Below are 24,458 nucleotides of genomic sequence, written 5' to 3' on the forward strand. Positions count from 1 at the left end.
GCTGAGATGTAGTATGAGGCAGGGCCTGATGACCCTGAGAAAGAGGCTGGCAAAGCCACTGAAAGATACACTGTGGTTTGCATGGACACCCAAGGATGTTCGGATATACCAGGACTGTGCAAGGGCTACCACGGAGGCTGGAGGGGTAGAACTGGAAAATCCAGAGACTGTCAGTCACTAGTTACATCGAACTTGAACTGGAGGTGTTTGATGAGTGCTTGGTGTTTACAGAGTTTGCATTGTTCCAGTCTTTCCTTGCTATGCCTTTTAGCAGTTGGAAATGTTTACTCTGGGCCTTTATGTGTTGAAAGTATATAACTTGTTTGATTTTATAGGAATCACAGCTAAGAGACAATCTTAAATCTCAGATGAGACTTAGGACTTTGGAACTATCTTAAGTTGGTAAAGACTGTGGGGGACCTTTGAATTTGACAATATACAATGTGAGATAGTTATGAATCTATTGGGGACCAGGGGCTGAATGTGGTAGTTTAAATAAATGGCCCCCAATATATTCAGGATTTTATGAAAGTCTGTAATCTACATCTGCAGCACCTGCCTGGAGGTGGTATTGCTGTGGGTGGATCCTAGGTTCCAGCCCTCAGGTGAGATGAGGAGCTGGAATTCCAGTCTGAAGATACTCAGAGTGCTCCAGCTCAGCCTGGGGTTCCTGGAGTGTGCTTGCTTGTGCTGGCGATGGTCTCTCTGGGCCTGTGAAGGCAGGCCAGCTTCTTCTGCCATTTATGGAACTTCCCCTGGATCTGTAAGCTTCAATAACTATCCCTTCCTCCATAACTGTGCCTGGTCTGGAAGTTCATCTCAGCAGCCTGAGACTGTCTACTACAACATCCTAACTTACTTATGTAAAAGATGTCATTTTTAAAACTGGTATTTTATTTTTATTTGCAAGATAGACTGTGGTTTGCATGGTGATCCAAGGATGTCTGAACATACCAGGGCTGTGCAAGGGCTACCATGGAGGCTGCTGGTGGGGGAGTAGGGAGAGAAAAATGGGTGTGTCAGGGCCTCGTGCCACTGCAAATGAACTCCAGATATATGCACCACTTTGTGCATCTGGCTTTATGTGGGAATTGAGCCCAGGCCATCAGGCTTTGCAAGCAAGTGCCTTTAACCACTGAGCCATTATTCCAGCTCCTGCAAGTCTATTTATTTGAAAGCAGAGAGAGATAGAAAGAAGAGTGACAGAGAGAATGGGTGTGCCAGGGCCTCTACTGCAAATGAACTCTAGCTGCATGTGCCACTTTATGCATCTGGCTTTACATAGGTACTGGGGAACTGAACCTCAGATGTTAGACTTTGCAGGCAAATGCCTAACTCCTGAGCCCTCTCTCCAGACCCCCCCCTTTTTTTTGAGGTAGGATTTCACTCTAGCTGAGGCTGGCCCTGAGCTAGCATTCACTATGTAATCTCAGGGTGGCCTTCAACTCACAGTGATCCTCCTACCTCTGCTTCCCCCAAGTGCTGGGATCAAAGGTGTGCTCCACCAAGCCTGCTTGCATGTCTATTTATATATATATATATATATATATATATATATATATATATATATATATATATATATTTTTTTTTTTTTTTTATCAGAGAAAGGGAGGGGGTGGAGGGAGGTAAGGAGAGAGAGATTGGGTGCGCCAGAGGCCCCAGCCACTATAAACGAACTCCAGACGCTTGTGCCCCCTTGTGTATTGGGCTAACGTGGGTCCTGGAGAATTGAACCTGGGTCCTTTGGCTTTGCAGGCAAATGCCTTAACCACTAAGCCATCCCTCCAGCCCCACATGTCTATTTTTAAAGAGCAAAACAAAGAAAAACTGAGTGTCTGCCTTAAAAATTAGTTTTCAATTGTGGCTGTAGTACTTGGGGCATACAAAACCATTCACTATCTTTTAAATAACATTTAATTTTTTAAAACAATTTTTATTAACATTTTCCATGATTATAAAAAATATCCCATGGTAATACCCTCCTCCCCCCCACTTACATTTAATTTAAATATACTTATTTGAAAGAGAAAGGGGGGAAAGAGAGAGAATATGGGTGTGCCAGGGCCTTCAGCCACTGCAAATGAACTCCAGACGAGCGCACCCACTTGTGCATTTGGCTAATGTGGGTCCTGAGGAATCAAACCTGGGTCCTTTGGCTTTGCAGGCAAATGCCTTAACTCCTAAGTCACCCTTCTAGCCCCCCATCTTTTTTTTTTTTAATTGACAACTTCCATAATCATAGATAATAAACGTAATTCTCTTCCTTCCTCCCTGAATGGTCAGGCTGTAAAAGCAAGTACCTTTAACCTTTGAGTCATCTCTCCAACCCCTAAAGCCTGGCTTTCTTGAAATGATCCCAGTCACCTCAGAAAATTCTTTCAGGATTAGAGAGCTGTAAAGCTCTGATTATAAATTTTCCAAAATCTTTATTTTCTTCTGAAAGATGAAATTCTAACAGTGATAACATGCTTTCTGTGGGTGGCACCACTCATTTTGTGAAGAAAATGTCTTCCCAATTCCCACAATCACATGCACAGTTTGCCTCCCATGTACTTGCTCGCATGAAAATGGTGGTCTGTGGGCAGTGGCTAGTTGAGCTGGTAACTCAAACCATCCAAAGTTCTTTTCCTCCTGACAACCCCAGGACTGCAGGATGTGCTTGATGAAGCTTCCATCTCATCTCACAGCAGTGTGTGTGTGTGTGTGTGTGTGTGTGTGTGTAGACTAGAGGACATCAGGTATGTCACCTGGTCTCTCTCCCACTTTCTCTTTGATACAGGGTATCTTGCTGAATATGGAGTGCACTAATTCAGTGAGACTGGCTGCCCACAATTCCTCAGGGATCCTCTTACCTTGGCCTCCTCAGCAGCTGGCATTGCAGGCATGCACCATTACATTTGGCTTCTTGGGATGTGAACTCAGGTACCCACTGCTTGCATGGCAAACTTTTTACCCACTGAGCCATCTCCTCAGTTCATGTCTCACAGAATACTAAAGAGAAGGTTTGTTGGCTCAGGACTTAGTGAGGGTGGAAACTTTTACCATTTACAGAAGACGTCCTTGAGCAGCGTGGCTCTTTGTTTCTGCTTCCTGGTGGGAAGACCTTGGCCACAGCCAATGGGTCAAGGCACACATCTGCTCCGACACCAGATGTGCTCCGAGAAGGGCAAAGGTCACCTTGGCATCACTGTAATGAGGGCCAGGCTGAGGTGACCTTGACTGGTTTCAAAGTCCTTGTGGGCCTTTGAACACTGTGGCTTCCAGCAGCGAGCCTGGAGCTGCTCTGGTCAAGCCTGAGACTTTCATGGTTTCTAACAGGAGGACCCCTCTCTAGCCTCCTTTCTACTGGCAACACCACCTCCTGTACTTCCCCAACCCACTCAAGCACCATACCTTCCTGCAGGTGTAGTCACACTGTTCACATCTGAACTTCTTCTCGTTCTTATGGGACTTCTGGTGCTGAATGAAGGCACAGCGCTCATGGAAGACGGCGTCACAGTAGCGGCACTTCAGCTCCTTGGCGGTGTAGGTGTGCATATTGTGCAGGTGGACGCCTGGAAGGGTGGCAGGGGACAGTGCTGAAGACTTGCTCCTGTTGGGCCAGGTTCAAGCTACATCTGGGTATCCCACCTGTGGTACGAGTTTCTGGAGCCTTCATGGGTGGGATGCACAGCAGGTGCTCTGCAACACCCCCTCAGGGACTGCAAAGAGTCTCCAAGCACAGGCGAGTGTCCCCTAGGGCACAAGTGTACCTGGCTGAGCACCACTGCTGTCAAGGAACAGATGGCTGAGACCTTAGTCCACACTCCATAAATACGGGGCTGAAGGCTACAGGATGGTCATGCCAGCCCCAAAGTGTATTCTGAGAACCTTAGCATGGTCCAAGTTCAGGCTAACAATGAGGGTTTGTGTACATGTTTGTATGTACGTGTATGGGGAAGCCATTGTGTGTACAAGCGCGCGCACGCATAAGGAGGCCATAGGTCACTGTTTGGTAGCTTCCTCAATTGTTGCAGATCTTATTTTTGTTTTTCAAAGTAGGGTCTCACCCTAGCCCAGGCTGATCCAACACTCAGTCTGTAGTGCCAGGCTGGCCTCAAACTCACTGTGATCCTCCTACCTCCTGAGTGCTAGGATTAAAGGTGTGAACCATCGTGCCCAGCTGGACCTGTTTTTTTTTTTTTTTTAAGAGTATTTTTTGTTTTAGTTTTTTGAGGTAGCATCTCTCTCTTGTCCAGGCTGACCTGGAGTTCACTATGTAGTCTCTGGGTAGCCCTGAACTCACAGCGATCCTCCTACTTTTGCCTCCTGAGTGCTGGGATTAAAGGTGTGTGCCACCACACCTGGCTGAAGATTTATTTGATTTAGAGAGAGAGAGACAGAGAGAGAATGGGCACACCAGGGCCTCTAGCCACTGCAAGTGAACTCCAGATGCATGTACCATCATGTACATCTGGTTTATGTGGGACCTGGAGAATTGAACCTGGGTCCTCAGGCTTTGCAGGAAAGCACCTTAACTGCTAAGCCATCTCTCTAACCCTTTTTTTGGTTTCTCGAGGTAGGGTTTCACTCTAGTTCAGGGTGGCCTGGAATTCACTATGTAGTCTCAGGGTGGCCTCAAACTCATGGTGATCCTCCTAACTCTGCCACTGGTTAAAGGTGTGAGCCACCACGCCCGCTGGACCTTTTTTTTTTAATGATGAGAGAGAGAGAGAGGGAGAGAGAATTGGCACATCAGGGCCTCTAGTCACAGTACTAACTCACTCCAGATGTATGTGCCACTTTGTGTATCTGGCTTACATGGTAAATTGAACCTGGATCCTTAGGCTTTGCAGGCAAGCACCTTAATTGCTAAGTCATCTTTCCAGACCCTGGATCTTACTTTTTGATAAGAGTCCCTTGCTGAGTCTGGAGCTCACTGACTTGGCTAGACTAGCCAGCCAGTAGCCCCCAGGGATTCTCCTTGTCTCCTCCCTGTACTGGAATGGCTTGGGTGCTGGGGTCTGAACATGGGTTCTCCTGCCTGCAAGGCAAGAACGTTACCAACTGTCATTTTTCTCAGCCCCCGAGGAGGTTAACGTAACAAGGACACAAGCAATGTCCTGCTGACCTGAGAGAGGTCCACCCTGCTGGACTGGGCACTCTAAGATACACTTCCCTCAACTAAATGCCAGGTCTGGTAGGTGTGTGATGTATTCCCACGTGGACACCTCCAGATCAAGGATTCTCACAGGGAGGAAAACCAGCATCTTGACATGGCTCCTACAGAGGCTTCAGAGTGTCACCCCAGCACACAATCCCATGCCATTCCTTCCTTTCTTTTTTGAGGTAGGGTTTCACTGTGGTGTAGGTTGACTGGAATTCACTCTGTAGTCTCAGGGTGGCCTCAGATTCATGGTGATCCTCCTACCTGTGCCTCCCAAGTGCTGGGATTAAAGGTGTGTACCACCACACACCACCCATGTCCTCTTTTGGCAACTGGCTCCTGGTCTTGTGTCCTACCAAGTCCCACTGGGCTATGTTTTGTGATGTTCTGGCAACCCAACCATGGCAACACTGACAGAATATTCCAGATGAAAGAACAAGAAGCTAAGATCTGTCAAACACCTTTACAACTTTAGAAATATTTCCAAGATCTCTCAGGGAAAATGGATTTTTAGTTTTGCTAGCACATTTTTTGTGTGTAGTGTGCAGTGGTGTTACCATATGTGTGGGTGAAGCCAAGTATGGTGGCACACACCTTTAATCCCAGCACTGAGGAGGCGGAGGTAGGAGGATTGCTATGAGTTCGAGGCCGCCCTGAGAGTACAGAGTGAATTCCAGGTCAGCCTGGGCTAGTGAGACCCTACCTCAAAAACAACAACAACTGCATATATGTGTGGGTACCCGTGTGTAAATGTGCATATGTGGGACAGAGGACAACCCTGGGTGTCATCTCTAAGATTTGTTAACATATTTTAGTGTCTACCACAATTCCAAATGTTTAGGAAAGAGAAAAAGAGAGAAAAGAAAAAAAAAAAAAAAAACAACAGGTGTGGTGGCACATGCTTTTTATCCCAGAACTCACATGGCTGAGGCAGGAGGATGACCATGAGTTCAAAACCACCCTGGGGCTACAGAGTACATTTGAGGTCAGCCTAGGCTACTCGAATGAGGGGGGTGGGGTGGGGAAAGGAGAAAGAGAAAGAAGTAGTGAGGGGCCGGGGCTCCGGAAGCTTTCCCTCCCTTCATGGCAGGCTCCCAAGTGCACGCAGAGCCCTCTGTAGCAAGCCCCTCCTCTCCTGTGGTGTTCCTGGATGACAAGGGCTCACCACAAGAGAAAGTGGACTTCATCACAGTGCCTCCTCCTGTTCCTGAGGGAGATCCATGGCTTGGTTCTCACTCTGTACCCTCAGCTCCCAGCAGAGTGTACATAGGCCCGCGGAGGTGCTGGAGGGAACATGGGTAGAGTGAAACTTACAACCCAGCCACCTTGTTATACCTAGGTATGCTACCCTGGCAGGTCACTGTGTCTCTGAGACTCAGGGTGCTTATCTGTGATAATAATCTGAACATGGGATAAAACCATCTCCACTAGCATTCTTGTGAAGTCACATGTCTGGGAAATCTTACATGTATGTGAACAAACAGGTCCAGGCCAGGACTCTTGTCTGCCACAGAGCTGCACTTACTCATCTTGACCACCAGATGGCGCCACATGACCACTGGAAAAACCATCCTCAGGAAAACAAAACAAAACAAAACAAAACAAAACACAAAACTGATCCCAGTCAGTCCCTGAGAGCTGCCTCACAGACCCAGACCAGTGCTGTGGATTTGCAGGCATTGGAGTCTAAAGGGCAGGTCCACACTAGCCAAAGAGACACTCACGCAGGTCACTCTTCCTTTTAATGACGATGGCACAGTGGGGACACTGGTGTTTGGGCACATTCTCGCAGTGTTTCTGAAGGACATGTGTTTTCATGGTCCCACTCTGGCTGAACCGGACGTGGCAGATGGTGCACTCGTAGGGCTTCTCACCTATGACATGGATGACAAAGGACACTCTAGAATGTGGCTTCCCTTTAGCCCCAGTCTTCCTCAAAGGACACCACCTGTGCTGGGGGCTTTACCCGTAGCAACCCCTTCCTCAGAGGTCTCAGTCCTGTTGGCAGACAACATGATGGCAAGCACAGCAGTGCCCACGGGGTCAAGACACAGCACAGACACTCCCTGACACCCCTCATCAGCTCAGGAAGGTACAAGTTCTCAAGCTTGGGGCACACAGAGAACAGATGTACACACATTCTTCACACAGCAAGCCAAGCTCACCATGCAAGTCTGTACCCGATGCTGTGATGCTCTGCTATGTAACAGTGGAGGATACATTGAGGAGTGAACTCTTAAAACCCCCCAAAACCAGCTGTACCAGGTGCAGGCCTGTTCTCTAAGCTCCTTGAGAGCAAGTTCAAGGCCTGCTTGTGTTACAGGCTGAGCTCAAGAGCAGCCTGGGCAACTTAGCAAAACCCTGTCTCAAAGTAAAATGCAGCAAGACGGGGCTAGGGATAGGACTCAGTAGGAGAGCCCAGGCTTAGCAGCTCAAGTTGGGGTTCAGTCTGCAGGACTGCAAAAACAAACAGGCACCCTGAAAAGCTGAGAGGGCAATGCTTTCTGCATTGGTGGGTCTCCAGGGGTGGTCATGTAGTACTGTGTCTCCATGACTGCTTATAATCACAACATTATGGATCAAACCCCGTGTTAAGAAGGCTGGAACAGGGCTGATGACATGGGTTAACAGTTCAGGCAATTACCTATGAAGCCTAAGGACCCAGCTTTGATTCCCCAGGATCCACGTAAGCCAGAGGCACAAGGTGGCGAATGTGTCTGGAGTTTGTCTGCACTGTGGCCACAGGCCCTGGCGCACTCATTCTCTGGCCCCCTCCAATAAATAAATATATATATTTAAAAGTCTTGGACAGGGTTACACTCCTGACTCTGCCTGGAGAGTGGGCTCTGATGCTGCCACAGCCAGTGGCAGCGCTGTGCCCACCATGGGGCGGGGCGCTCACCTGAGTGGGTCCGCATGTGGCGCTTCAGCTTGTAGGCGTCCTTGCTGGCGTGGCTGCAGAGGCTGCACTGGAAGGGGCGCTCACCCGTGTGTGAGCGCATGTGGCGCCTCAGCTTGCTGGCCTGCGTGCGTGAAGAGAGTCATTCAGTAGGAGCCCAAGAGGGCTTTGACAGTGGGCTCAACAGAAGAGGTATGGACAGAGCCACGGCCGTGGCTCACGTCTGGAATGCCAGCACTTTGAAGCTGAGGCAGGGGGATTGCTGAGAATTCAAGGCCAACCTGGCTACAAAGTAATGTTATGTCTTAAAAAACAAAACAAAACAATAAAAAGAAATTTAAAATGGATGAAAATAAATTCAAATTTGATTAACTATATACTGCAGGCTATTAAATAACAAGCAGTGTGAGGCCGTTCATTCACGCGTGGGACCTTTCTGGCTCTAGAGTGACTCTCGGGCCATACTCCTCACTGCAGGCCCTTGCCACATGTCCCAGGATGCAGAGTGGTCAGTCACGCCTGGGCTGGGGGAGCAGGAGCCCACACTGTGCTGCTGACCACCTCAGGAAGAGAGAATGTGTCTTCCTTGGTGTGTGGGAAGCACACTTAGGTCTGAAGAACATTCAGGAAGAGAGGAAGGTTTAGAATGAAAAGTCAGACACCCAAACTGGGCAACTTAGCAGAGACTTTTTTAAAAAGGTCTCACTCTAGCCCAGGTTGGAATTCACTATGTAATCTCAGGGTGGCCTTAAACTCACAGCAATCCTCTTAACTCTGCCTCCCCACTGCTGGGCTTAAGAGTGTGCATCATCACGCCTAGCACACAATTTTTATTTTTTTATTTAAATTTAAATTTTTATTCATATTTACTTATTAGAGAGAGGAACAGAGAGAGAGAATGGGCTCACCAGGGCCTCTAGCCACTGAAATGAACTCCAGGCACATGTGCTACCATGTGCATCTGGCTTATATGGGACCTGGAGAATGGAACCTGGATCCTTAGGCTTCATGGGCAATATTTGTAGGGATCAAAGCCAAAAGAATTTTTTGGCTGGGGAGCCAGCTCAGTGGATAACGCACTTGCCATGCAAGCATGATGCCTGTGGTTCAAAGCCCCAGTACCCACAGAAGTGCCAGGTGGGCACTGGATGGGGAATAGAGGATCACTGGGACAAGCAGACTTGCTGAATCTCCCAGCTCTGAAGAAAAGTGAAGAGGAGAGTCACTGAGCATGGTATCTGACATCAACCTCTGGCTTTCGGATGTACACCGCATACGTACACATGCAAAACATTTTTAACATTACAGCACGGGAGGTTTTGGTGAGGGAAGATGTGAACTGTCAAGGCACAATGTTAAGGTCCCCACATCGGCTCTCTGAGGAAGTGGGTGCATGCTGTGGCATGGAAGCTTGAGAATGGTGCCTCTTTTGCTCCTGCTGGCTCCCTTGGAAGGGCCTGTCACCCTGTCTCAACACTGTTCAGCAGGCAAGACTAAACCCGCTCACACCAGGGGCCCCATGGCAGCAGAGGGACCAGTACCCCAAAGGACCGTCCTTGGGCTTCATAGTCATTCTGCCATAGGGCATGGTCTCCAAGCCTGCATACTTTTTGTTTTTTCAAGGTACGGTCTCACTCTAGCCCAAGTGGGAAGTGGCCAGCCACCAACAGCAAGTGCCTTTCTGGCTGAGGCTCCTCAGTGTGCTTTATTGTCTAAAACTTCTCGTGTCCTCGTCTAACTGCCACAACCTTTCCCTCAGATGAGAAATAGTCCTTTAAAAATAGCCATGACCAAAAAGTTTCTGGAACGAGATTCTGAGCTTGTGTGTGAAATCTAATTTATGAAACACGGTTGCATCACGTCTACAGCTAGACTTTCACCATCCACTTTTGCTTAGTTTCTATTTGAGGTCTTTATTTATCCCTTTTCTGGACTTGCAACCAGGACCCCACAGGCCTCCTCTCACACAGAGGAACCTTTGAAAATGGACTGCTACAAAACCGACCTCAAAAAGAAGTCGTGATTGGGCTGGAGAGATGTCGCAGTGGTTAAGGTGCTTGCCTGGGAAGCCCAAGGACCCAGGTTCGATGGCCCAGTTCCTACCCACACAAGCCAGATACACAGGTGTTGCATGCGTCTGGAGTGGCTAGAGGTCCTGCATGCCCATTCTAACCCCCCTTAAATAAGTAAATATATAATAATAAAAAAGAATTCATGACATGCCTCTGTTTTATTGGGAAGTCTGATACTCCTGCTGGATGGGAGAAGTCAAGTAACCTGGCTGAAAAGCCAGGCCTGGAGACAGAGGCCTGTCATCCAAGCTACTCAGGAGGCTGAGGCAGGAGAAGTAAAATTTCAAGGCGAGGGGCTGGAGCTCAGCAGCTAAGGCACTTGCCTGCAAAGCCTAATGACCCCAGAACCAACACAAAACCAGATGCACAGTGGCACATGCATCTGGAGTTCATTTGCAGAGGCCGGAGGCCCTGATGTGCCCATTCTCTTTCTCTCCCCCCTCTCTGCTTCAAAATAAATAAATAAAATTAAAAAAAATTATTTTAAAAAGTTCAAGGCTAGCCTGGGCTAGAGAGAAAGTTCAAGGGCAGCCTGGGTAATTTAGTACAACCGCCTCAAAATGGAAAGTAAAGAGAGGGCTGGGGGTGAGGGTCAGTGGTAGAGCGTGTAAGATTCTGGGTTCTATCCTCAGCACTAAACAGACATAACCAGGCCCAACAGGATCTCTCAGGAGGCAGAGTGGCTGTGTTTACGGCTTCAAGCTCATTGCGTTGCTTCTGGCCGGCGGTGCTGGGGTAAGTTCAAAGTTTCAGCCCGCATTCAGATTAGATCCACGTTAGACCAAGTGCACTTGGACTCTGTGACCCTGAGTGTGACATGACATATGGAGGGAGACTCCTTGACCGTGAGCTGTACGCCGCTCAGTCCTGCTTTCACTGATGAGTCACCAAGGAAACTAAATCCAGTTTTCTTACTTAGTTCTTCTTCCTCTTCCTTGGGTTCTTTTATTTATTTATTTATTTATTTGGTTTTGCAAGATAGGGTCTCACTCAAGCCCAGGCTAACCTGGAATTTGCTCTCTAGAGTCTCAGGCTGGCCTTGAATTCACAGCGATCCTCCTGCCTCTGCTTCCGAGTGCTGGGATTAAAGAAGTGTGCCACCACGCCCAGCCCTTGGATTGTTTCTGGTGTGTGCGTGTATGTGTGCACATGCATATGCAAATGCATCCACCCCATACACATGCATGTGGAGTCCTGAGGAAGACGTCATGTGCAGTCCTGAGGATGATGTCATGTGTCCTCCATAGCTCTTCTACCTTATCTCCCTGAGACAGTCACTAGCTGAACCTGAACTTGCTGTTTGTCAGTCAGCCCGGTTGAGCAGCAAGCCCTAGAGACGCTCCTGTCTCCATTCCCGTCCGCAATGGCGTTGCAGGCGCGCACATCCGCCGCCGGTGTTTCACTTGATGCTGGGCTCACGCTCAGCTCCTCACGCGTGTGTAGCACATGCTGTTACCCAGCAGCCATCTTCGCAGCACCTATTCATCTGGCCTTTGTGACAGGCATTATTATGTAGCCCTGCTGAGCCTCGCACTTGCAGCAACCCCCTGCCTCAGCCTCCTGAGAGGTGGGATTATAGGTGTGAGGTATCATGCTCAGCTTGTTTTCTATTTTGAATTTAGAAAATGAGTCTGTTACTTCCAGCCCAGATGCTGCAAGAGTCACAGCTTTAGTAAAACCCACTGTGTGACAAGTGTCCCAGGAAGGACTTCGTGTTACGTGGTGAGATCTTGCAAGGGTGCAGGGACTTACCTCCACACTGGCATACTTGCACATGGAGCATCTGAAGGGCTTCTCATGCGTGTGCTTGTAACGCTTGTGCCGGACAAGTTCTCCGCTGGTGACAAATGCCATGTGACAGTCCCTACACTTGTTGGGCCTGGTTCCTGAAAAAAAAAAAATCACACAGTTGACACTTTAAAAAAAGTTTTCAAAACTTTATAGCTTTAAAATCACACTCAGTCTGAAAAGGTTTCAAAAATGAAGAAGTTCTCTGAACTATAAATACCACAGGTGCATGTGAGAGAACTCTTTGTAACAGTCAATGCTGTTAATTGAAATTCAAGGGGAAAAAAGAGTAAAATGAAGCCGGGAGTGGTATGGCAGGCTTGTCACCCAGCACTCAGGAGGCTAAGGCAGAAAGACTGGGAGCCAAGAGGTCAGCCATAGCTACACAGTAAAACCTTGTTTTAAAAACAAAAACCAGACAGGTGTGGTGGCACACACCTTTAATCCCAGCACTCGGGAGGCAGAGGTAGGAGGATCACCGAGAGTTCAAGGCCACCCTGAGATTACATAGTGAATTCCAGGTCAGCCTGGGCTAGAATGAGACCTTACCTCAAAAAGAAAAATCCAAAAAGCAAACAAGGAAAAGACAAAATTATGTAAGTATAAAACACCATGTGACAATCGTCCCCCCATCCTTGGAGGGAGGCTCCAGATGCACCTCAGAAGCCTGCAGCAGCACAGAATGCCAGACCCAAGGCAGATCCTGTTTTCCCTACTCACATATACTTATGATAAGGTTTAATTAATAAATCAGAGATCAAAACAAGAATTAACAATAAGAGACAGACAGACAGTAAACCAGGCCTGTCATTCCAGATCCGTGGGAGGCTGGGCAGGAGGATGGAAAGCTTGAGGCCAGCCTGGGCTCCTGAGTGAGTTTAAGGCCAGCCTGGACAAGTTAGTGAAACCATGTTCCAAAATAAAAAGTAAGAGAGGTGCTGGGGTTCTTCTAGCCCAGTGGCGGAGTACTTGCCTAGCAGGCTTGATCCCTGCAGGATCACAACCACAACCATAGAGAACCTACAAGTAACATCAGCAACCACACCTACCGGTTAACACGTGATATGAGATCAACTACAAAAAACAATTGATAGAAGAATAATTCATAGAACAAACTGAACTAAGAGTCATTCAAACTTATGTTTTGTTTATTTCTGAGATTTTCCTTTAGTTTTGCAGTGGTGAGGAAAAATCCTCATCTTCACCTTGTACATGCTAGGCAAGTTCTCTTCCAGTGGCAGACTGTGGCTGGTCATCAGTTACTGACACCACAGAGATTGAGTGAGGCCTCAGGTGAGGGGACCAAGTGTCTTAATGTGGAAGCAGGCGGCTCTCCATTCTTACTGGGCCTAGGGACATGCTCCGGGAAAGCACCTCACCTGTGTGGGTGTTGATGTGGTTCCGCAGAAGTGTGACAGTGCGGAAACCCTTCAGGCACAGGTGACACAGGTGAGGCCTCTCATTGGTGTGAGTTCTCATGTGACGCTTGTATCTGGAGGACTTGGATGAGGTGAACTGGCAGACATCACAGCTGAAGGTTTGCTTTGTTCCTATGGGATGACACAGAATGCACCGTTGAAAGCATCTGTGGGCTGGAGAGATGGCTTACCAGTTAAGGCACTTGCCTGCGAAGCCTAAGGACCCACATTCAACTCTCCAGATCCTACGTTAGTCAGATGCACAAGATGAGGCATGCACAAGGTTGACATGCTCATTAGGTGGCATTAGTGTCTGGAGCTCAATTATAGTGGCTGAGGCACTGGCACAGCAATTCTCTCCTTTTGTCTCTACCTGTGTCTCTAAAATTTCTTTTTTAATGCTTCCTGTAAGGGGAAGCTTATCTGAGAAAAGCTCTGCACAGCCCCACCAAGCCTCACAGGCTGAATTAATCACCAACACACTGCTTACCACTATGAACTGGTCTGAGCCACTCAAGACACTGTGTTCCTGGATAAAGAGCAATGGACGCTCATTACCCGACAGCTTCTGTTTATGGCCACATGGTGATTCAGGTTCCCAGCCCATGTGGTGGTATGAAAGGTGCAACACTTAGAATGCCACTAGATCAAAGGGGACAGGAGAAAAAGTGACTGAGCAAAACAGGGGCCTAAGAAGTGAATCTCCTATCAAGATGGGCCCTGAAGATATCTAGTCCCTTCCTCTTCCTGGCATTTTCCACCTCAGCCAGGAGACCTGGAGGTCACTGTCTAGATGGTTCTATCTAAAATCATAGTCACCAGCCACGTGACTACTTAAATCCAGGTCTAAGACAATTAGAACCAAACTGTGTCCCTTCTGTTGTTGTAAGCCACATCTCAACTAAGTAGCTGCTGTGGGCAGCACAAACACTGACCACTGCCAATGTCACAGAAAGTTCTAGTGGCCAGTATCTGGCCAGTACAGAACAAGGTGAGAAGAGGCTGAAAAGAAGGGATTCAGCACCAAGTAATTAAGATTTTCTAACAAAGTCCATGGGGAAATCTGGTGTGGGGCAGTTTCTGACCATCACTGACTGGCAGGAGACCAATACATAGTACCACTCCAAGAGCCTGCTTTTGCCCCAAACTTTGAAGAATTCCCACAGAAAACACTAAAAATTCAAGTTCCGAGTGAATCAGTAGATGCCAATGTACAAGCCAGCACCAACCGCACTGTGCTGCACATCAGAGCCGGAGTGCCACCCTCCAGTCAAGCAATGCAAACTCTAGCAGAAGCTACCAATCAAAACCTCAGGACATTCGGGCTGGGTAAATGGCTTAGCGGTTAAGGCGTTTGTCTGCGAAGCCTAAGGACCCCGGTTCGATTCCCCAGGACCCACATAAGCCCAAATACACAAGGGGACGCAGGTGCCTGGAGTTCATTTACAGTGGCTGAGGCCCTGGTATGCCCATTCTCTCTTCTCTCTTCCTCTCTCTCTCTCAAATAAACAAATAAATATTTAAAAACACACTTCAGGACATTAGAAATGATCAAAGATTTGTAGCAACCAGAAGGCTTAGTAAAATCTCCTAATTCTCAGGAATAAGAGATCTTGTATAACTGTAGTGCAGTTTGGTCCCAATCTCCACTCCCTAGTTTCGTCTTGAAAGTAAAAATCTCAGTGTGGGCTGGGGAGCTAGGTCAGTGGTTAAAGGCACTTGCTTGTAAAGCCTGACAGCCTGGGTTCTAACTCCCTAGTACTCACATAAAGCCAGATGCAATCTGAAGCTTGTGGTTATGGCAGCAAGAGACCCTGTCTCAGAAGGTGGAGCCCTGATACCTACCTCTAAGTTGTCCTCTGACCTACGCATGTGCACAACGGCATGTATGCACCCACACACGTGCATGCACACACTGACACACACACAACGAACACCTCATTAAATTTAAAAAATCTGGGCTGGAGGAATGGTTTAGCGGTTAAGACGCATGCCTGCAAAGCCTAAGGATCCAGGTTAGATTCTCCAGGTCCCACCTAAGCCAGATGCATGTGGTGGCGCATGAGTCTGGAGTTTGTTTGTAGTGGCTAGAGGGCCTGGCGCGCCCATTCTTACTCTCTCTCTCCCCCCTCCCTCAAATAAATAAAAATAAATAAGTCTTTAAAAAAATCTGAATATGCCAGGCGTGGTGGCATACACCTTTAATCTCAGCACTTGGGAGCCAGAGGTTGAAGGATTGCCGTGAGTTCAAGGCCACCCTGAGACTACATAGTGAATTCCAGGTCAGCCTGGGCCAGAGTGAGACTCTACCTCGAAAAACCAAAACAGAAAAAAAAAATCTTAATAATGTGAGCTGAGACCAATGGCTCACACCTTAATCTCTGCATTTGGAGACAGAGAGGCAGGAGGATCGCTTTGAGTTTGAGGCCACCCTGGGACTACATAGTGAGTTCCAGGTCAGCCTGGGCTAATAAGTGAGACCCTACCTTGAAAAACAAAAACAAAAAATCCCCAAGCAACAACAATAAAATCTAAGTGTAGTCAAGCAGCATGGTGGCACACACCTTTAATCTCAGCACTCTGGAGGCCAAGGTAGGAGGATCACTGTGAGTGTGAGGCCAGCCAGAGACTACATTGTTAATTACAAGTCAGCCTGGGCTGGACCCTACCTTGAAATACAAAAAAAAAAAAAAAAAAAAAAAAGTCTGAATGCATCATACCAGTACCCAAGAGAGGATGGACATCAATCACAAAAGATGATATTTATTTTGACCTGGAAGGTAGCTTCCTAGAGAACCTTGTCAACTGGTTTGCCCTATTTGCTTGGAATTCACTCAGTGCTAAAGTGGCTTCCTGGGGTGGGGTAGGTCGGCGCTGGCTGGGAGATTTGTCTACGCGACAGGAAACGAAATACCGACTGCAATGCACTCTGCAGAGCGTGCCAAGGAAGATGAGCCTCGAGAACAGAGGTCATGAAGAGCTTCCCATGTGCCTGGAGTCGAGAGGCCCTGTGTATGCCCAGGGTGTAGGACTGGGCTGAGAAGGCTCTAAGCTCTCATCTCTGACCTGTAGGCTCTGACGAGGCAGGAAATAAAGGTGAAAGAGATGTCAGTTTCATGCATGGGCACTGGGAGACCAGATCCAACAAACACTGGTTTCAGATGTTGGAAGGAAATTAGCAGAGATTTTAGTTGCCACCAAAAACAGTGACTACAGTTTATAAAGTTAGTCCAAAAAAGCTGATTAATACATAGCAGGTAGCAACAATCCACCCTGGGGGAAGAATTTTATTTACAGAGTTTCAGAGCTGCCTACTGTGAGACTCTAAACATCCAGTTTTCAGCAGAAATATATAGCATATGTATATTATATATATTTATATATATATATACATATAATATTATATATATATATATATATATATATATATATATGTATGTATGTATACAAATTACAAGTAATGCCCTCCCTAAATCAAGCAAATGTGCCAGAGAGAAAAATGAAGAGAAACTACACCTGAAGAAGTCCAGATATTGGACACAGAAAATAATTTATTTTAAATTTTATTATTTATTTGCATGGAGAGAGGGGAGAAGGTTGCAAGGAAGGAGAGGGAGAATGGGTGCCCTAGGGCCTCTTATCACTGCAAACAAACTCCAGATGCATGTACCATTTAATGCATCTGGCTTTATGTGGGTCCTAGGGAATCAAAGTCAGGCCATTAGGCTTTGAAAAGCATGCTTCTTTAACTGCTGAACCATCTCTCAAGTCCATAGGAATGCTTTTATTTAAAAAAAATATTTATTTAAGCTGGGCATGGTGGTGCACGCCTTTAATCCCAGCACTCGGGAAGCAGAGGTAGGAGGATTGCCATGCGTTTGAGGCTACCCTGAGACTACATATTGAATTCCAGATCAGCCTGAGCTAGAGTGAGACCCTACCTTGAAAAACAAAACAAAACAAAAAAAATCATTTGCAAGAGCAGAGAGAGAGAGAGGGAGGGAAGGAGGGAGAGAGGGAGGGGAGACAGAGAGAATGGATGCACCAGGGCCTCCAGCTGTTGCAAACGAACCCCAAATGCATGGAGGAGCACTTTGTGTATCTGGCTGGTAAGACCAGCAGCTGACTTATTATCAGAAACAATGGAAGTCAGCATGTACTGGAATACAATATTAAAAGTGCTAAAAGAAAAAAAAAAGTCAAATGAGAACACTACTTTTGCCCAAACTATCCTTCCAAAATGGAGAAACCCTTTGAAGTTCCTGGATAAAAGCTGAGAAAATCTACACTGGTCAGCATGTGCTACAGAACATGCTAGAGAGACACCTACAGGCAGGTCAGAAAGGACCCTAGTCAGAAACTTCCAGTGAGACACTGGAAGTAAGGAACACTGCTGGAGGTTACTACACAGGTAAGCATGAAATCAGTTTCATTTTATTTGAAAGTCCTCTTTTCTCCTATTTGCTTCAAAAGACAGTACCAAGCAGAAAAACCTATGTTGCTGGGCACAGACTGTATGAAGACTATTTTGTGATAGTCACAACAAGAAGGGTTGGGGAAGAAAATTATACAGAAATAGGTGTTTTTTAAAAATATACTATCGAGCCTAGCATGTACCTGCATTCAATACTCAGTACCATGAAAAAAAAACACTAGTGAAAATAAACTGGCTTTAATCAAAACTATATTGTTAAATGTCTGCCAAAGGGCAACTTAAAAATAACTGAAAACATTAAGTAAATGAGGCAATACTTACTCAACAGGAAGTATAGTAGTAGAATCATCGAAGAAGAAAAGGCTGGGGGGGGGGGTCTGAAGGGCAGAGGATTCTTTTGAGGGGTGACAAAAATATACTAAATATATGGCTGGAGAGATGGCTGGGCAGTTAAAGTGCTTGCCTGCAAAGCCAAAGAACTTCGGGTCAATTCCCCAGGACCCACGTTAGCCAGATGCACAAGGTGGTACATGTATCTGGAGTTCATTTACAGCGGCTGGAAGCCCTGGCACACTCATACTCTCTCTCTCAAATAAATAAATAGAAAATAAAAATGAAAATATAAACGAATTAAAATATATATACTAAATATAGATATCCTCACTATGTAAACTAGATATATTACATATAATATATATACTAAATACTTATGCAAATATTCTAAAACCCTGAAAGTGAGCTGGGAATCAGGAATGAGTGTGTATGTGGGGTGTAATTTCTCAAGTGAATGTGTAAAAAACTCCACACAACAAGGCACAAACTCTACCTCCAGAAGCTAGAGGCAGGACATCTATACACACGGTCCTGACCACATGTAAAAGGAACAAGGCAATGACAGTGTAGCTGGTCCCTTTGTAAATGGAGTCACTTCCCAAGGCCAGTCACCTGGTACTAGAAGGAACTAGAAGAACACCGTTGGTTATTATCAGTTGATGCCTTTGGCGTCCCCCGATCCCTTCTTTGGATAGTTTTCTTATAGTGCTGAGGATGGAACCTAGGGCCTCATGGAAAGTGTTCTATCTATCACTCAACCACATCCCCAGCCAAATGTGACCTTCTAAAAGTAGATACTGGAATAAAACCTCTTGGTTTAAGTAAGTGAAACATGAAGATTTTATTATTTATTTTTCTTTTTTTGTATATTTGACAGACAGAGAGAAGGAGGGAGGGAGGGAGGGAGGGAGGGAGGGAGGGGTGTATATGGTCTCAGCAGGGTCTCTTGCCACAGCAAAGGAACTCCAGATGCATGAGGCACTTTGTGCATCTGGCTTTATGTGGGTACTGGGGAACTGAGCCTGGGCTGTCAGGCTTTGTAATCAAGCACATTTAACCACCGAGCTCTTTCAGCCAATACATGAAGATTTTAAAACAAACAGTCTAACAATTCATGGTGACAAACCCTCCCTGGGGGGCTACTGGGTGTGACCTATCGTAACATGACACTAGTGTTTCCACAGAACTTCTGAGGAGCTGACCCACCTGCCCCTGATCATCCATCTTGCTCTACCCAGACAGAGCTGTATGTCCACATAAGCAGCCCACCCTTGCGGCAGCCTGGACCTGTGTTCCCAGCTCCCAGGATCCCCAAGCCCTTCTTCCTAGCCCCCAGCTTCCTGCTGGCAGGACTTTGTGTCCCAGGCCATGGAGTGTCTGGTCTTCCTCTAGGGGCAGGGCTCAGCCCTCTCTCCTGAATTACCTGCCTTTTCTAACTCCCCAGGGGTTGCAAACCACAGAGCAAAAAAGCAGGGCCCAGTCTGCTATTTATATGCACAGTGCTTTTTGGAACATTTTTTACCGTGCTTTTAAAATGTCGTGTGGGGGGAAAAAACCCTTTTGAATGTGATTCACAATACTGAACATTAGTTTAAAATTTCTCCCATCTCCTGACGTTTTAAAAGCAAGTAAAAGTCAACCACTTAAAACTTCAATTACTGCCACTTTCCCCCAAAGACAAACAGCAGGAAGTTTTATGACGTCTTGTGCAGGACCGCCAGCCTACCCTTTGTCTTTTTTACGGCATTGGCTTTTCCAGTGTCTTCTGGCCCCTGGGCCGGTTTAGGGTTAGCATGCTGTTCTTCCATGCACAAATTTGAAATGGTCAGAACGATCTGGTCTTTTCCTTCCTCTCCCGATGTCATTTCCACAAGGAAGAACTGCTCTTCTCTTTTAGCCAGTGCTCCTCCTGGCAACAGCTGGTCCTCCTCCTGTCCTCCCTCAAACTGAGCAGCAAAAAAATTAGTTACAAGCCGATTAATGCTTTGCTCTGGTGAACTATGCAATACATAAAGAAAAACATAAATGAAGGGTTATGCATTGCCATGAAATGCTTAAGCTGTAATTATTTAATGTCAAGGTTTTGGTGGCAAAACAAAACTACCAACCTACCTATTTGCCTCTGTCTATCTACCTAATCATCTGTTTATCTACCTATCATCTATCTATCTAATCATCTGTCATTCTATCAATCCATCCATTCATCTATCATCTATGCATCTCCCTACCATCTAGCTATGTATCTACCAATCAATGGACAGAGGTTCACGTAGCATATCCTAGTGGCTATATAGCAGGGGGTGACCTTGAATTTCTAATTCTGCCTCCACCTCCCAAGCACTGGGATGACAGGCACTACCAGCAGCTGCAGTTATGTAGCGCTGGGGATGGGACCCAGCACCTGGTGCCAGCTGAGCCCCAGCCCCAGCCCACCATTTTCCTTTTTTAAAACACAGCACACTTTATAATACTCCGGTTATTTAAAACTCTTTACACAAGCATAGTATGGAAAAATGTTTTTTTTTTTTTCTGTTTTGAGGCAGGCCCAACAGACTGGCCTTTACGGTTGTTTTTTTTTTTAATTTTTAAATTTTTATTAGCATTTTCCATGATTATAAAAAAAATCCCATGGTAATTCCTTCCCTCCCCCCTGACACTTTCCCCTTTGAAATTCCATTCTCCATCATATTACCTACCCATCTCAATCATTGTACTTACATATATACAATATTGTGTGTGTGTTTTTTTAAGTGAGAGAAAAAGGGGGAAGGAGAGAAATGGCATACTAGGGCCTCCAGCCATTGCCATTGAGATGGAGAAGTGTGCACCCTCTTGTGTGCATGTGTGCGGGGCTTACAGGGGGCGTGGAGAGTAGAACATGAGTACTTAGGCTTCATAGGCAAGGGCCTTAACCGATAAGCCATCTCTCCAGCCCTAGGTTTTTTAAACATTTTTATATTTTCATTTATTTATTTGCAAGCATACAGTAGAGAGAGTGAATGAGAGAAAGAATGGGCACACTAGAGCCTCCATGTGCTGTAAACAAACTCCAGATGCATGCGCCACACTGTGCCCTCTGGCTTTATGTGAGTACTGGGGAATTGAATCTCGGTCACTAGGCTTTGCAGGCAAGCACCTTGACTGCTGAACCATCTCTCTTGTTCTGCTATTTTATTTATTTGCTTTGTTTTTCGAGGTGTTAAGGTCTCGCTCTAGCCCAGGCGGACCTGGAATTCACTACATAGTCTCAGGCTGGCCTCAAACTCCTAGCGCCCAGTGGGAATTTTATTTTTAAACTGTAAACATACATAACATTGCACAAAGGCTGAGGTTAAAAATCTTGTTTTGGTCTAGAGAGATGTCTTTGTGGTTAAGGCACTTATCAGCGGAGCCTAATGGGAAGGGTTCAATACCCCAGATGCATAAGGTGGGGCTCATGCGTCTGGAGGTCGTTTATAGTGGCAAGAGGCCCTGGTGCACCCATTCTCTCTCTCTCTCTTTTTAAAGCCAGGCGTGTGGGTGCACACCTTTATTTATTTTTTTATTTACTTGAGAGCGACAGAGATAGAGAGAATGGGCGCGCCAGGGACCCCAGCCACTGCAAACGAACTCCAGACGCCTGCGCCCCCTTTTGCATCTGGCTAACGTGGGTCCTGGGGAATCGAGCCTCGAACCAGGGTCCTTAGGCTTCACAGGCAAGCGCTTAACCACTAAGACATCCCTCCAGCCTCATTCTCTCTGCTGACAAGCAGAAACATTTTGTTTTTTTAAATCTAGTTTTATTGTCCTTTTCAGCGTTAAGGCGGCTCGTAAAAACCTTGGTACCTTGGTCAGTGGCGAGCTTCCGCTCAAGGCCGGTGGCGAGTGCGGGTCCTGCAGGGCCACGGCGGCCGCCACGTTCTCCACCAGCAGGTGGAAGCGCATGAGCTGCAGCTCCTCCGGGGGGCACGGCTCCGGGGCGGCGGGCGGCTGCGCGAGCTCGTCGGCCAGGGCCACATGCGCGGCCTGCACGCTCAGGACGGGGCCGTCGCCGTCCGCCCGCTGCCCGGCGTCCCAGGGCAGCGCGGGCTCGGCGCCCACGGGCCTGGCACCCGGCGGCTGCCAGTCGGCCTGGGGCTCGGCCTGGCCGGCGCCCTCCGGGGCCTGGGCGCGGGGCGCACCGCCCTCCCTGTCGGCCGCCGCCTCCCCTCGGGGCGCCTTGATTTTGGTGAAGGGCTCTGACGGGCCGCGGGCCTCGGCGGCCGCCATGGCGACGCGGGGCGGGCGACGGGGCGGCCGTGCTGGGGGGCCCGGGGCCAGCGCCGCGGGCTCGGCCTCGCACTCCTTCCTGCCAAAGCAACAAACGACAGGCGAAACGAAACGTGAGGAGGGAAGGGGCGGCAGCGCGCGGGCGCCCGGCGTTCTAGAACCCGGCCCGGGCCCGCGCCTCCCGCAGCCCAGACGGCCGCCGCGTGCCGAGCCGCCCGCGCTCCCCGCTCACCGCGTGCTGCTCCTCGCGAGGCCGCCACCGCCCCGCCGCGAGGGCGAGGGCGAGGGCGAGGGCGAGGGCGAGGGCGAGGGCGAGGGCGAGGGCGAGGGCGAGGGCGAGGGCGAGGGCGAGGGCGAGGGCGAGGGCGAGGGCGAGGGCGAGGGCGAGGGCGAGGGCGAGGGCGAGGGCGAGGGCGAGGGCGAGGGCGAGGGCGAGGGCGAGGGCGGGCAGGGGGCCCGGGGGGCGAGGGGAGGGAGGCAGGGAGGGGGAGAGGCGGGTGAGGGGAGCGCGCGCGGCCGCCCCGGGTGGTGGATGACGAGCAGCGAGGAGGAGGCGGGCTCTAGGACCCGGCGATGGAGCTCTGGGAAGGGAGGGCGATGGTGGAGGGGTCCGGAAGGGGCGTGGCCTGAGCTGGGTGGGGGCGTGTCCTGAGCTGGTGGGGGCGTGGCCAGAAGGAGGACAAGGAGCTCTGGAGGATGATGGACGGAGGGGACGGGGGCGATGGAGCTCTGGGAAGGAGAGGAGATGGTGGATGGGTGCAGAAGGGGGCGTGGCCGGAAGGAGGACAGGGAGCTCTGGAGGATGATGGACGGAGGGGAAGGGAGGGATGGAGCTCTGGGGAAGGGAGGGGAGATGGTGGATGGGTCTAGAAGGGGGAGTGGCTGGAAGGAGGACATGGAGCTCTGGAGGATGATGGACGGAGGGGAAGGGAGCCATGGAGCTCTGGGGAAGGGAGAGGAGATGGTGGATAGGAGATGGTGGATGGCTCTAGAAGGGGGCGTGGCCGGAAGGAGGACATGGAGCTCTGGAGGATGATGGACGGCGGGGACAGGAGCCATGGAGCTCTGGGAAGGGAGGGGAGACGGTGGATGGGTCTAGAAGGGGGAGTGGCTGGAAGGAGGACATGGAGCTCTGGAGGATGATGGACGGAGGGGAAGGGAGCCATGGAGCTCTGGGGAAGGGAGAGGAGATGGTGGATAGGAGATGGTGGATGGGTCTAGAAGGGGGCGTGGCCGGAAGGAGGACATGGAGCTCTGGAGGATGATGGACGGCGGGGACAGGAGCCATGGAGCTCTGGGAAGGGAGGGGAGATGGTGGATGGGTCTAGAAGGGGGAGTGGCTGGAAGGAGGACATGGAGCTCTGGAGGATGATGGACGGAGGGGAAGGGAGCCATGGAGCTCTGGGGAAGGGAGAGGAGATGGTGGATAGGAGATGGTGGATGGCTCTAGAAGGGGGCGTGGCCGGAAGGAGGACATGGAGCTCTGGAGGATGATGGACGGCGGGGACAGGAGCCATGGAGCTCTGGGAAGGGAGGGGAGACGGTGGATGGGTCTAGAAGGGGAGTGGCCGGAAGGACAGGGAGCTCTGGAGGATGATGGACGGAGGGGAAGGGAGGGATGGAGCTCTGGGGAAGGGAGGGGAGATGGTGGATGGGTCTAGAAGGGGGCGTGGCCTAGGGTGGGTGGAGGAAGGGTCCGAAGGAAGGGAGCTCTGGAGTATGAGGGGCCAAGGGGAAGGAGAGGGCCCTTGGAGGCGGCGCTGGAGCCTCGGGGAGGGTGGGGGATGTCTGCAGGGCGCCGATGGAACTCTCAGTGTCGCATGATGGCTGCATCACGGGGTGGAGGAGGGGCCCTGAAGGCAGCTGGCCGGGTAAGGTTTATTAGCACCTAAGTGGATGGGACCTGCGTGGTTTTGGAACCAGTGAGGAGGAGGCCCTGCAGGAGGCAGAAGAGCGCGGGGTGTTGGGAGCCTAGTGATGGAGCCACTTGGGGGTGTGAGGTGGAAAAGGAGCTTTAGAGGGTGAAGGATGCGCCCAAACAAGAAACCACCATTACAGTTTTGGAATAAAGGAAGAAAATGAAGAAGCGGGGTGTGGTGGCGCACGGCTTTAATCCCAG

General features: G+C 48.9%; 1 protein-coding gene across 1 annotated transcript in view; it reads right to left on the bottom strand.

Moving 5' to 3' along the window:
- The window catches only part of Ctcfl (CCCTC-binding factor like), a 38,927-nt gene extending 16,588 nt beyond the window's left edge, over nucleotides 1–22,339 (bottom strand). The window contains exons 1-7 of the mRNA XM_045157073.1: nucleotides 21,917–22,339; nucleotides 19,818–20,037; nucleotides 13,285–13,455; nucleotides 11,870–12,003; nucleotides 8,049–8,169; nucleotides 6,871–7,020; nucleotides 3,394–3,554 (exon numbers count right to left, since the gene is read on the bottom strand). Coding sequence (XP_045013008.1) covers nucleotides 3,394–3,554; nucleotides 6,871–7,020; nucleotides 8,049–8,169; nucleotides 11,870–12,003; nucleotides 13,285–13,455; nucleotides 19,818–20,037; nucleotides 21,917–22,339 — 1,380 coding nt within the window. The remainder of the gene's footprint in view (nucleotides 1–3,393; nucleotides 3,555–6,870; nucleotides 7,021–8,048; nucleotides 8,170–11,869; nucleotides 12,004–13,284; nucleotides 13,456–19,817; nucleotides 20,038–21,916) is intronic.
- Nucleotides 22,340–24,458: the final 2,119 nt, after the last annotated feature.

This window comes from Jaculus jaculus, chromosome 8, assembly GCF_020740685.1.
Source record: "Jaculus jaculus isolate mJacJac1 chromosome 8, mJacJac1.mat.Y.cur, whole genome shotgun sequence".
NCBI classification, from domain to species: Eukaryota; Metazoa; Chordata; class Mammalia; order Rodentia; family Dipodidae; genus Jaculus; species Jaculus jaculus.